At 36.6% G+C, this 12,643-nt stretch overlaps 1 protein-coding gene across 13 annotated transcripts in view; it reads right to left on the reverse strand.

Moving 5' to 3' along the window:
* sgip1a (SH3GL interacting endocytic adaptor 1a) overlaps positions 1 to 12,643 on the reverse strand; it is a 55,045-nt gene that overhangs the window by 7,829 nt on the left and 34,573 nt on the right. Inside the window, exons 7-17 of one of the 13 annotated variants that reach the window (XM_046844794.1) lie at positions 10,109 to 10,120; positions 9,166 to 9,190; positions 8,913 to 9,018; positions 8,667 to 8,752; positions 7,453 to 7,539; positions 5,799 to 6,473; positions 4,493 to 4,620; positions 4,032 to 4,185; positions 3,266 to 3,322; positions 1,556 to 1,615; positions 156 to 267 (exon numbers count right to left, since the gene is read on the reverse strand). In XM_046844794.1, the coding sequence (XP_046700750.1) occupies positions 156 to 267; positions 1,556 to 1,615; positions 3,266 to 3,322; positions 4,032 to 4,185; positions 4,493 to 4,620; positions 5,799 to 6,473; positions 7,453 to 7,539; positions 8,667 to 8,752; positions 8,913 to 9,018; positions 9,166 to 9,190; positions 10,109 to 10,120 (1,502 nt within the window). Of the gene's footprint in view, positions 1 to 155; positions 268 to 1,555; positions 1,616 to 3,265; positions 3,323 to 4,031; positions 4,186 to 4,492; positions 4,621 to 5,798; positions 6,474 to 6,644; positions 6,720 to 7,452; positions 7,540 to 8,666; positions 8,753 to 8,912; positions 9,019 to 9,165; positions 9,191 to 10,108; positions 10,121 to 12,643 lie in introns of all 13 variants that reach the window. The other 12 variants (XM_046844775.1, XM_046844803.1, XM_046844813.1 and 9 more) reach the window with 12 other exon arrangements.

Genomic DNA, 12,643 nt, shown 5'->3' on the forward strand with positions numbered 1-12,643 from the left:
TAATATGATTAAACCAATGGATATGCTTGTAAACGTTAACTGTTAGGTGTTTGCACATCAGAATGTTGACTAAATGTCAATATAGTCCTCACAGGTAATATTTCATATTTAACATAGCTTTACTGCTTGCTAGATGAACGTGTCAGGCTGCTTACTTGCTGGGATCCGTTCCCTTGAAGTAAGCATTGACCGTCTCTGTGAAAGCTGCTGCCACAGGCAGGGTGTCCTGGGCGCCCATGGTGAGGGGACTGGGCCCACGAGAACAGCCTGGAATACACACACACACACACACACACACACACACACACACACACACACACACACACACACACACACACAGAGAGAGAACACATTAAGTTAGACATAATGGAGGCATCACGAACGCAACAGGCTTTTTAGACTACACTGTGAAAAAATACAACTGAAAGTAAAAGAAAACAAATACGAAACAAAAAAGATGATCGCAAACACAGTCAGAAACGTACATATACATTCCTCTCTCGGTTCCATTTGTAGAACTTGGTTTTTCTTCTTGTTTTACACTACTGCCTGACATGAAATCTACTTTTCTGTGTGTGTACCAAATTACTGCATAAATGTGACTTTTTAAATAAGATACACTGAGATTATAATTAAATACATCTAAATATATTGGAGAACCTGGCACCACAGGTCCTAAAACCTATTCAATCGGTTGCACCTATTAAAAGCATGTCTTTAAAAAGCGTGTCTTTACTTTAATGAATATTAAATTTTAAGTTTTACATAAAAATAAAAATCAAAAAGCAAGGTGCTAAATTTGTGCTCCTGATGATTCTTATAAATAAAAATTACAAAATAAAATTTTTCCCAACATGACGACATTTAAAAATATCTTCTTTACATTTCACATTATTATTTTGTCATTTTTTTAAAAGTCATATTGCTACTTTAAATCATCATAATCTTGATTCCACTCCCTGCCTTGCATTTGACATCACAGGAAATAATTTTTTGTAAATCGTTTGCTACCTGTTCACTTTTTACACATAATTCTTATCCCATTAAATCAGGGATCCAGTTTGTAGATTCATATACAGTTTATATACACGGAAATGGCAGTTTAGTAGCATACCAATCTAGTAACTAATAAACGGAAGTGTATTTCCAATTATATTAATTGTTGGTGTAAATGCAGCATGTACAATAAGAAAAAAATATGTAAATATAAACTCAAATACATGCAGTTATTAGTTGAACTGTCTAGACCAAAAAGTCAAAAAGCCTCAAAAGCATTAATTAGTAAAGACAGGTTAGTGCCAGATGTAAAAAAAAAAAAAAAAAAAAAAAATATTCCCAATGAAAGGTCAGGCTGCTTTGTTACATGAGCAGACGAGCACTGTGATGCGGAGAAGTTTGGAAGAGCAGGTAGGTGGCACTGGCTGACCAAAAACCAAGGAGTCGCTGTGGGTGGGGGAGCGACTGATGGAGGGAGAAGTGGATGAGAATGAAGATGGAGAGATAAGACTGGAGTGCGTGTACGCGCTACGTCCTTGGGTGAAAAAGCCTGACTTACCTTCAAAGGTTAAATAAAACTTGCCTCTGTCAAACCATACGAGGGAGGGCTGGTCTGTCTCTGTGTGAAGGGAGGAGGTAAGGCAGAAGGATGAGAAGGAGAGGGGGGTATAGGGGAAAAGGAGGAGAGAAGGACACTAGCATGAGTAACATCACAGAGAGGGGGCCAGGGGCTCAGGTTAAAGGGCTCCAGTTGGGAAAGCTGTCATTCATAAAATAGTCAGAACTTGCAAATGAGAGGTGGGGCATGATACATGAACTATAATGTTATTCCATACTCATACTGACTCATACTTTTAATGTCCCCTTGTTTATGCGTTTACATGTGCGTGTATTCATAATAACTGAATAGAGACAAAATGGAAAAATCTTGCAGGTTGAATTCTAGAAAAGCTCTAGAAAGCTAGATGAGAAAAATGCTTGCACTGGGCACACTAGGACTCACAACTGGACATTTATAAATGAATACTGCACGAGTGAGTTTCTAGGGCTAATGTATACATAATGAATTTGTTGAAAGAATGCTACAATCATTACATGGTGGCATCGGACTCAAAAACAACATTTAATCAGAACATAAAATCACACACTGTTTAAAATCTGCTCAAATGGAAGTATAGGTGCTTTCGTGTGGTTTCTAATCACACATTTTTTCCCTTGCCGTTATTTCTGTTTCTAGTACTTTTAAGTCAATTATTAGCAATATTTGAAATCAATTTTCTATTTTTTTTCCTGTTGGAAAACATTATTTTATGCTCCCATACGTCTTCCCTGGTCTGTAGAGAAGAAATACTGCAACTCTGTTGTGTAAATTATGGACAATAGGGGGCACTAATGAGTAAAACAACAGGGTAAGACTGGTGGCTATAACATTTTTTGTCTAAGCTGTAAAGACATAAATATGACAAAAATGTTTAGGAGTGCAAATATGTGAGGAGCACCCAATTTCTTGAAGTCGTAAGCAATTTCATTCTGAATTGTATTATTAGTGACACTTAAAGAATCTGCGATTTTCACACAAGCGTAAAGGAAATGCTTAGAAATCCGAAATGAAACACACGGCTAATGTCCAAAGTGCACTGGACTCTCCGAAGAGTGGGGAGAAGCATACTGATTAGCACTGGCGCTTACTGGGCTACTTTCCAGACCAGACATCAAACCCACAGAGGCCTTGTGTGTGCTTGAGTGTCTGGCGTCTGGCAGGAGGATGGTCTCCATCAGGTTCTGGAGGGTGTTCTGGGAGACAGATGCTCTTTGGAAACACTATAAATGATACACAGCTAAGCTTACTGTGTCACTGTTATCATGCTATGACAGAAATGTCTACTTGATGAACTATGAATGCATGTTTTGTTCAAGCAAATGGAATGATTTATGAGATGAGGAAAACTGATGTGGAATGTCCAAGCTGCTTTTGCTGTCTGTATTGTTGACAATAAGGGTGGTATTTATTATGTGTAGTGTGTATGTGTAGGGGATTTCTTTTTTTTCCTTTTCTAGGAAAAAGAAGGGAGAAAAACAAAAATGATCTCACTAATATTGCAAAAGTATGGCCAAAATATTAATTTTAATTTATTCAACAGGCAAAATATGAAACTGTAATAACACTTAAGGATGACTAATGCCAGTTGGTTCAAATGCATAGTAGGTAACAAGCATTTGAAAGCCTTGACTTAACCGAATCATCCACCGATTTGGGTAAGGCCCATACCTGCTAGGAAGTCAGCTCGCCTCTCAAAGCTGGGCAGTTTGTCTACAAAAACGTCATCTTCCGACATCAGACAAAACGTTGGCCCGAAACACAAGACGAGACAGACATCAAAACAAAAACAAAAGGTAAAAGTAATTCAAATCAAAACAACAAATATTATAAAGGAAAAAAATTGTCATTTAACACAAGACGAGGTCACGCCACAGAGACAGAGTGCAAACTTAAAATGGTTAATGAACAGAATAGAGGTAACCAAAGTAACTCAAATGGATGGATTGGAAAAGGCACCAAACATACTGCAATTCTTATCTAAAGCTATTGCTTTAGCATACGCAACTCTGAACTGCATTTCAAACACAAATCCAATATGTAATTATTAAATTCCAATTACAGTTTGCTTTTAAATTTTCCTGCAAACCAATTCCAGTCTCAAATCATCAAGCTGGTCATTACTTTCTGTCTAACATGTTATGAAATACTCTCATTATCAAACATGGATTTAATTTGTTAAAACCGAGGCAGAAATGCCTTCTGCTCGTTCTTTGACCACAATAACAGTTTATTGTAAGGAACTACTGATATAAACACCACCCTTACTTCAAGAATACTCATTACACATAAAGTTTGACCTAAATGGATGTTCAAAGTACCGCTGCAAGACAAATGATTAGTTTAGAATCTAGCATGCCAGGCAGCCACATTGGACTTTGCAAACCAATTCGATTTGCAAACACGCACACAGGGAGCAGGAAGAATGGAGTCACACCTGACACAGACACGGAGAGCTCTTTACCGACAGTGGGTGTAGAAGCAGCACTGAGGGAGTTGGTAGAGGAAATGGAGGAGGTGCTCTCTGCTCGTGCTAGCGGTGCCAAAGGCGGAGGGCTGGACGAGTGGACAGGAGGGCTAAAGGGCCGATTCTAAATGGGGAGAAAAAGAAAAAGAGGTTTAGAAAGGAAGAAATTCTAACACTGCTTGTGTACATTTGTACTTGATTTATTTGATGTGATGAACAAAACCGCATGTAAGGAAAAATCCATAACTAACTACCAATTTTTTAAACTTCTATTATCAAATCCTACAATACTGTTACTAAACAAGGGTTCTCAGGAAAATAAAATGACAACACATTGACACATTGCATGGCTTCTCGCATTACATGTAAAAATCACCTGTGTCACCGTTAACCGTGTTTTAGTGTATTAGAAGATTTGTGTGGTCACATACCGCATCCCCTATACTGCCTTTCCCAGAAGCCAGTTTGGGACGGGAGGGCGGCCGTGGAGGAGGAGGAGGAGGAGGAGGGGGGCTGCTGGCAGCCAATGGCGTTGCAGGGTGAACAGGGGACGAGGAGCCTGTGTATCAAGGGCATTTTATTAAAACAGCATTCAGCCAAGAGAGAAGGGGTCACATGATTTTATAGTCATAGTCATTTACAGTACAAATGGTAAGACCGTTTTTCTGACCAGCCATTAAAATGTAAAACAACACCGTCAAGATGTAAAGGTAGTTCATGGGTGTATAGTAGAGGTTTGGTAAGAAATGACCAAGAGCATTTTAGAAATTTCTTTTCTTGGACAACCCTCCTATATGAAAAGCTAATTATAAGCTAAAAAGAAAGAAACATGCTTTCTCATGTTATACTCTCTATAGGACCAGACATTTCACAGGAACTCGAACTGTACAATCTAAAACAAAAACATAACTTTGTAATTTAGCAAAGATAAATGCATCAAGTTCACTTGTGAAGTTTTCTGTGTGGTGACTTTCATTCAACATTTGTGGAAAGAGTCTTTAGTGCAAGTGCTGTATATCAGTCAGAGCTAATGCTGTTCTTTTGGGTTTTCTGACACAGGAAATTCTAAGCTTGAAGGAATTTCTGCTTTGAGGTTTCTTAGTAACAAACTGCATTTTTGGCCCTATTAATTTCAAGAGCAAGAGGAAAAAGTTCTAGGCAGTGTCTGCTTATAGATTCTATAATTAATTTAAAACGAACAAATACGAACTTGTTTTTGCAAATGCGCCGCAACATTAAATGTAAAAAGTAAAGATATTTATAAAGAAATTACATCACACATTACAATCATTGATTATTTTCTTATAGCAGCAAACCCCTTTATGTTCCATTTATTACTGAATAATTGTAGGAAAACATAAATTTAGTTAATTAAACCCAGGTTTCTCAATTCCTATTCAAGGATCTTGTTTTACAAAATCGGACAATCCATTTTTTGTATGACTTTAAAACATAATTGTGACTGAAATCGTATGAAATAGTTCGGACCTGAACTCTAGATCAAGATCTGACTCAGAACTCACCGTAAAAATAACATGAATGTTTTAATAACTTTGTATTAGAGTTTAAATAATAAACTATTTTGGTGGTATAATAAATCTACAACTCAGATGTTTTTCTGAGATTGAGTCATTCTTTATTCAATGTGCCAATGACTTATGACTTCCTCTGAGAGTTTTGAAACAAAGTATACATATAAACTTAGCACACAGCTAACGATGCAGAACTATGACTCACCACTGCCACTTCCTCCACTCGTGACTGGAGGTGTAGGCCCAGGAGATGACACCACTGCCCTGTATGTGGGGGGTGGAGGTGGTGGTGGTGTTGATCTAGGGCCCTGATCAATCTCTTTGGGTGAAGCATCAATTTCACTTGGGTCCTCTTTTGGACTGCCCTCCCCAGGGTTATTTTTATCTTCCTGATTAAGGGCCAAGGATTGGGGGGTTGTATGTGTATTTATCTCCAGAGCACTAGGTGGAGTCTTGGCTGAGTCACACATCACCTCTGCATTAGGAATGGGCGTAGTTGATTCAACATTTGGCTGGAGAGGTTCATTTGGAGGAGGCGGGGCTACCTCATCTGGTGGAAGGGGTACTTTGGGAGGAACAGTATCTTTGGGTGACAGAATGGGGGCTGGAGGAGAAGGTGTTGTGTTTCTAGGTGTTTCGGATGGAGGATGAGGAGGGGCAGATATTTCAGAAAATGGGGGCGATTTTGTTAAAGGAGGAGCTGGATCTTCTGGTAGTGGTGGTCTTTGAGGTGACTCATCGTTGAAACAGACCCACTTGTCCACAGCGCTATCTCCAGGTTTAAGGGAGTCTGCTGGGCCGAAAATGTTGTCCAGATCTGCCATGGAGGGTTTGTTTGTGTTTGCTGAAATGTCCTCTGCTTTCAAGTCTGCATTAGACACTATAATTAAAGAAATCATTGAAGGTAGAAAATAAAATGAGATATCAAACAGAGCGCTTGGAGAATGTGAGATCATAGATTTCATTTAGGAATAAAGATACTCAAATCAACATACAAGACATACAAATGGAACGGAGGGACAGACAGTTAAGGAAGAAGCACCGGTCTTACCGGAGGAATTTGGGCTCGTAGTGCTGCTTGGAGGGGGGGAAGTCGGCACATTCTTGGGTGGAAGAGGAGGGAGTGCTGCAATGACATCAGGGTGGCTGAGCAAGCTTTTTCAAACGCCCCCTAGTGGTCAGACATTATGCCTGCACTGTACTAGCTCAGAAAAACAGGACCATTCCATGCCCAAAGCACCATGCATATGCAAGATTTTACTCATTGGATGCAAGGAGAAGCGGGAAGTGCTGGGTCATGGGATGAGTAACTCACAGAGGATGACAACACTTCACTCTCTGTGGCTTGACCAATTTTCACTTAATAATATCATACAGAGTGAGAGTAGGTGTCATGTGATCAACATAGTGACATATAACACAGAATAAACATTTACATTTATCAGTAATACTAAGCACAGAATAACAAATATACAGGCCTAATAAAACCTTCTTATATAGGTCCATATATGGGTTTATCCCAGATATTTAATTCACACCTACCCATTTCAAGGGTTTATTTAATTAGAGCTATGAAAGATACTGTTATATAGTAGTCAAGTGAGGCCACATCAAGTAAGCTGTCATCAGAGGAGATTGCCATTGGCTAAACTGAATGACTTTAGGGATATGAGTTTGATTGGTTTTCCTCACTAAGGATTTGTGAAATTAGTGGGTTACTGGAGCTTGCAAAAGAGCTCAAGTTAATGAAAACCACATTCCCAGATGATCCTAACTCATACAACCAAAAGGAAAATATGGAGGGAAAGAGTTCATGATCCCGACGAGAGACAACCCGTGCCAAATTGTCAGAAACTTACGTCCTGGAGGGAAAGGTCTTCCTAGAGAAGAGTGTGGGTTTGGCTCATGTAAAGGAGCACCCCAAACCTCAGGTTCCTCTATCATCACTAATATATGGAAGATGGCACAACACACAGCCAGTGGAGAGTAATGTTACCCTTCATGGAGTCTAGAGATGAAGGCATATCCTAGTCCTAGATTAGAGGTGTCAAAGATATATGGCCTGTGGGTCAGGACAGGTCTAATGTTCTTATTCTAGTCGACTCATTAAATTTCAAATTTGTGTTCTAAAATAAAGTCATAAATATAATTAAAAGATTAAGAAAATATTGTTTTATTTTTTCACTATCTGGGGAAATAAGTAAACTCAATATTTTATATGTATATAATTCTTCATTAGCAATCTAAACAACATATATATATATATATATATATATATATATATATATATATATATATATACACACACACACTGCTATACACACTCACTGTCTACTTTAACAGGAACACCAGTGCACCTGTTCAATTGTGCAGTTATCCAATTAGTTAATTGTGTGTTACCTCCAGAAAGTGGGTGTTGAAATTCGCAAAATATCTGGAGTTTCTGAAATGCTCAAACCACATGGCTGTATAGCTGAGCATTAAGGAGCAGGTGTATAACTATACATACTAACAAGGAATATATAAGTGGACATTGAGTTTATATGCCATACTGTATAAATATATTAGTTTGTATATTAAGAATTGATTCAGATAAATGTTAAATAATTATTACTGAACTTGTTCAAGAGAACTGGTCACTGGTCTACTACACAGATGTTTTGGTCTGATCTACTTGGAATTGGTTTAAGTATTAGATAACCCTTAAAATAAGCTCAAATGTGTTTGACACCACTGTCCTAGACCTAAACCACTCACAACTTTTTCTTATAGAAAAATATCTAGGAAGTAGTATCCATTGACAAATATGTCTTTAATTATTTTTGTTTAAATGTAAATTTAGCATTTGGTAAAAAATTATGAATCATCCGAACACGAGACTATGACTTTAACATTTTAAACGTATAAACCATTGATATATTCTAAGCCCAAACTTTAGAATTGTACATGAATGGAAGGATATAAATGGAAAGAGGACAGTCTATCTGTTTAGCATTTCAGAAAAACAACTGAAACCTTCAAAGATCAGTAATTATCAATGTACTTCACAGTCATTAACTGCTGCTAGTTGTACCTTCAGTCCTCTGATCATCACATGCTGTCTCCAGTGGAGGGCCAAATAAGGCTACTGCATCTTCCGGCACTGGAGATTTCTTACTGCTAAAAGAGTAAAAGAAGGCAAAAAAGCAAGCAGGTGTGTATGGTGTAAAGTAACCTTAGTTCTGTGAATCTATAAGTTTTCTTTTTTCTTATAAATCTTATAAAGCAATGGCACACCAAACAAAAAATGTATGATTTTGTATAATGTGTGTGTGTGTACCTGGGAGGTTCTGGTACAGGTGCAGGTGTGGGGGCAGGCGAGGGAACTGAAACTGGAGTTACAGTAGGAACTGTACGTCTTGGCCGTGCAATTTCGATTTCTTCACCTAAAATAAAGTGCATAATATTTATTAGCTTTCAGACTGTAACACATTGCTAACATTGTCTATTTTAAATTACAAAATAATACGGAGTTAAATTTTGTGACTAATTTGCAATTGTTACCCCATTTACATTTTTCAAAGTATACTCACTAGGCACATCTCTTTTTGCCAGACCCTGAAACAAAACAGAAAACGGAAAATAAAAACATTCAAAGCGTTAAAATAAAACTATTGTACTGTACTGTAAACCTAGGAAATGTATTGGTCACTAATATAGGAAACAGCATCTTAACCAATTCAAATGCAGGACAGAGGACTGTGTTTAAACCATTATAAGTATTGTCATCATAAGATGCAGTAACGGCTACACGAAATACCATTTGTCATTCAATATTGTGTATCAATAAAAAGCCTATTATTACTGCAACTATTGAAATAAAAAAACATTAATAATAATATTAAAAGTAATATAATAATAATAATAATAATAATAATAAAAAATCATTTCATCATATAAGGATTAAACTTTAACTGCATACAATGGTTTATATGAACAAATAGAGCTCAGCTTGGAATAATCATGATAATAATTAACATTAAAATGAGGCAATGCAAATATCAAATTAAATAAATAAACTTAAAAACAAAGTCTGCAACTAAATTGTAATTAAACTTTTAGGACAAAAAACACATCTTTCATATATTCATGGTTTCAGTAGTGATATTTCTACGACTACTACTACTGCTAATAATACTAATCATCATCATCATCATCATCATCATCATCCTGAGCTTCTTTGCCTCATGCATGACTGCATATTCTCTGATAAAATGCATTGGCCTGTAAGCAGTTTTATGCTCACATGGGTGTTTGAATCGAAATGGTGCAGTTAAAGTGCTCAGCACACAGAGCATCCATATAAATGACCTTGGATTGTAACACAGCTGCTACACATACATGGCTCTCAGTGATTAATTATTAAAACACTAACAGCCCTTATAGCCTTCACAACTCCAGACATCTTCCAACTAAAGGACTACACACAGCATTAGGCCAAAAAAAAAAAAAAAGAACCAAAAGCACAACACTTACCGGGCTACGTCTCTGTGACCAGCAAAAAGGAAGAGAGAAGAGACACCTGGTCAGAGGGTGACAAATCAGTAATACACACTCTTAAAATAAACTCTGATTTAAGAACAGAAAATGAAGCATTTAAACCTGAAACCAACCCCCAAACCACATTCAAGAAATCACACCTTTATTCTATTTTTTTAAATTTTATTTTAAGTTCAGAAATAGAAATTTTTTACAAAGGTATTAAAATGTGATTTTCAAACCCCCAGGGGGTTTGACATATTACATAAACATAAAAAAAAGACACAACTTACTTTTATTCACATTTCCAGATTTGAAGTATCAATAAGTAATAATTATATCAAAATGATAACGTGGCACAGAGTATTTTCCTAGCCTGCAGGACACTTACCATGGCCATGCTTACTGCTGATTTCATGGCATGCTGCCTTCTGTTCATCTTAAAATACTTCTTACACAAGACAGGTGGGGTATTGCTGATATAAAATGTGAGTAAAACTCTCTGGAAAATACCATGATGGCTGCTGCTTGTTATTTTAACATGGTGTTTAGAAATTGTGTGTATTAATATTAACCAGAACACAAAGATTAATCTCCAAATGACTCTCCACTCTTTCAAATCCACTCAAAAAAGCAGATACTCTTATTCTCTTTTCACCTTGCCATTTTACTGTCAAGACTCTAGATTAAAAATACAACCTAGTAGTGTTTGTGAAACCCTGCCTTTTCCCCCATTTTCAATCTCTGTACATGATAAAGAGCTGATACGGTTTGGCATATACACCAACCAGCAGTAAACTTGCTGAAGTGATTCCTGAAATCTTTCTGTACTAAGTTCATCACTAGCTACCATTATGAGTGACATTTTCTTTGGGATATCCTGCTATTAACACACTATGGGTTAGCAAGATAGCTGATTAGCAATAACACCAACATGACTCAGAGAGGTTGAAAAAGACATTTTACAAATCACATAGGAAATCACTTCGTTTATGTTGTGTTCACAGGAAAAAATAAATTCTCCTTGCCATGACCTGCAAATGGCCATTTATGCTACTTAGCCTATAATCTTTAGCAAGTCAAGTGTGTCAGCTGTAAGTTAGTGCTCAAAACTGCTAAGCAGAAAACCATTGTCTGAGTTTTAGGAATAACTTTAACTGTGGCTTTGAGATGACATGAATAAAAACACACCAACACTATGCATTTATAAATAGTTTTGGTTTTAGAATATAGGATGACAAAAATCTTGTTTTATAACTTGCAGCTGCTTGTTAGAAAATTGAACTGATGGCTGGCCACTTTCATGGTGTAAAAAATATACACACCCGTTTTGTACAGTACAACAAGATTTAAACAAGTTTGCAAAAACATTTTTTAATTTAGGGCTAAATCTATTGTACACAAACCCTTTCTGCTCTTCTAACCTAATCTCTGCCTACATAATACATTTATATCATATTATTCGAGGCATCAAATATTATTTAAATAATAATATAAATGTTACCTGACTCAGGGTTTTTTTTTTTGTGAACTAGACAATACAAATCATAAAACATTTTGAATTAAGTCTTTATTATAAACATGTTCATGGGATGATGCCAGTTACGAGAAACGTTGGTGATGTAGGTTATGTAGCGCTATTAACATGGCTCATGAAGGTGTCATGTAGCTGTGTAAAAATGGTTTATCTTGCTGTCATGTTGCACTACGAATATGGTTTATGATGGTGTCATCTATTTCTGTGAGCATGGCTTATGCATGTGTCATGTTTCTCTATAATGATGGCTTCTCTAATTGTGATGTAGCTCTATGAACAACGATGGCATAAATGCCATGTAGATCTTTTGATATGGCTTATGTAGACATATTGTTGCAATAACTTGTGTAATTGTCTTGAAACAACATTAGAAAGGCTTATCTACAGTATGCCATGATGCGGTAGAAATGTGACTTATGTACATATGCTAATGTTGGTGCCATGCACCTGCCTTAGCATTGCTTATGAACGTGACATGTAGCTTTATAAACATTTTGTAGCTTTTGTATGTGCCATTTTTCTGTGATTGTTGTTGTATTCAGCAGGAACGTTGTTTCATTTCACTGTGTAATGCGTCAGCTATATATGGTTGAAATGACAATAAAAGCTTATTGACTTGACTTGCTCTTTTGAATTGGCCTATGTAGGGATCATGTTGCAGTATAAAAATAACTTTTATGGTTGTCATGTATCACTAAAAAAAGGTATGTATGTACAGCTGTATAAATGTGACATGTAGTTATGTTGAAGCTCTATGAACATATGAACATAACCTATGAGCTTCTGTAGGTGTCATATTGATCTATAAATATGGCTTATGTTAGTGTTATGTAGCGTTATGAACATGGTTCATGTAGTTATCAATGTGGTAGCAAATACAGTAAGGAAACAAACTAATTTATTTTGTTTACCTGACATTAAAATGCTCAAATTATTCTAAAATGTATTAAAAAAAACTAGTCTATCTATAAAAAAGACCTACTACAACACTGGCC

The sequence above is a fragment of the Silurus meridionalis genome, chromosome 1 (assembly GCF_014805685.1).
Source record: "Silurus meridionalis isolate SWU-2019-XX chromosome 1, ASM1480568v1, whole genome shotgun sequence".
In the NCBI taxonomy this organism is placed as follows: Eukaryota; Metazoa; Chordata; class Actinopteri; order Siluriformes; family Siluridae; genus Silurus; species Silurus meridionalis.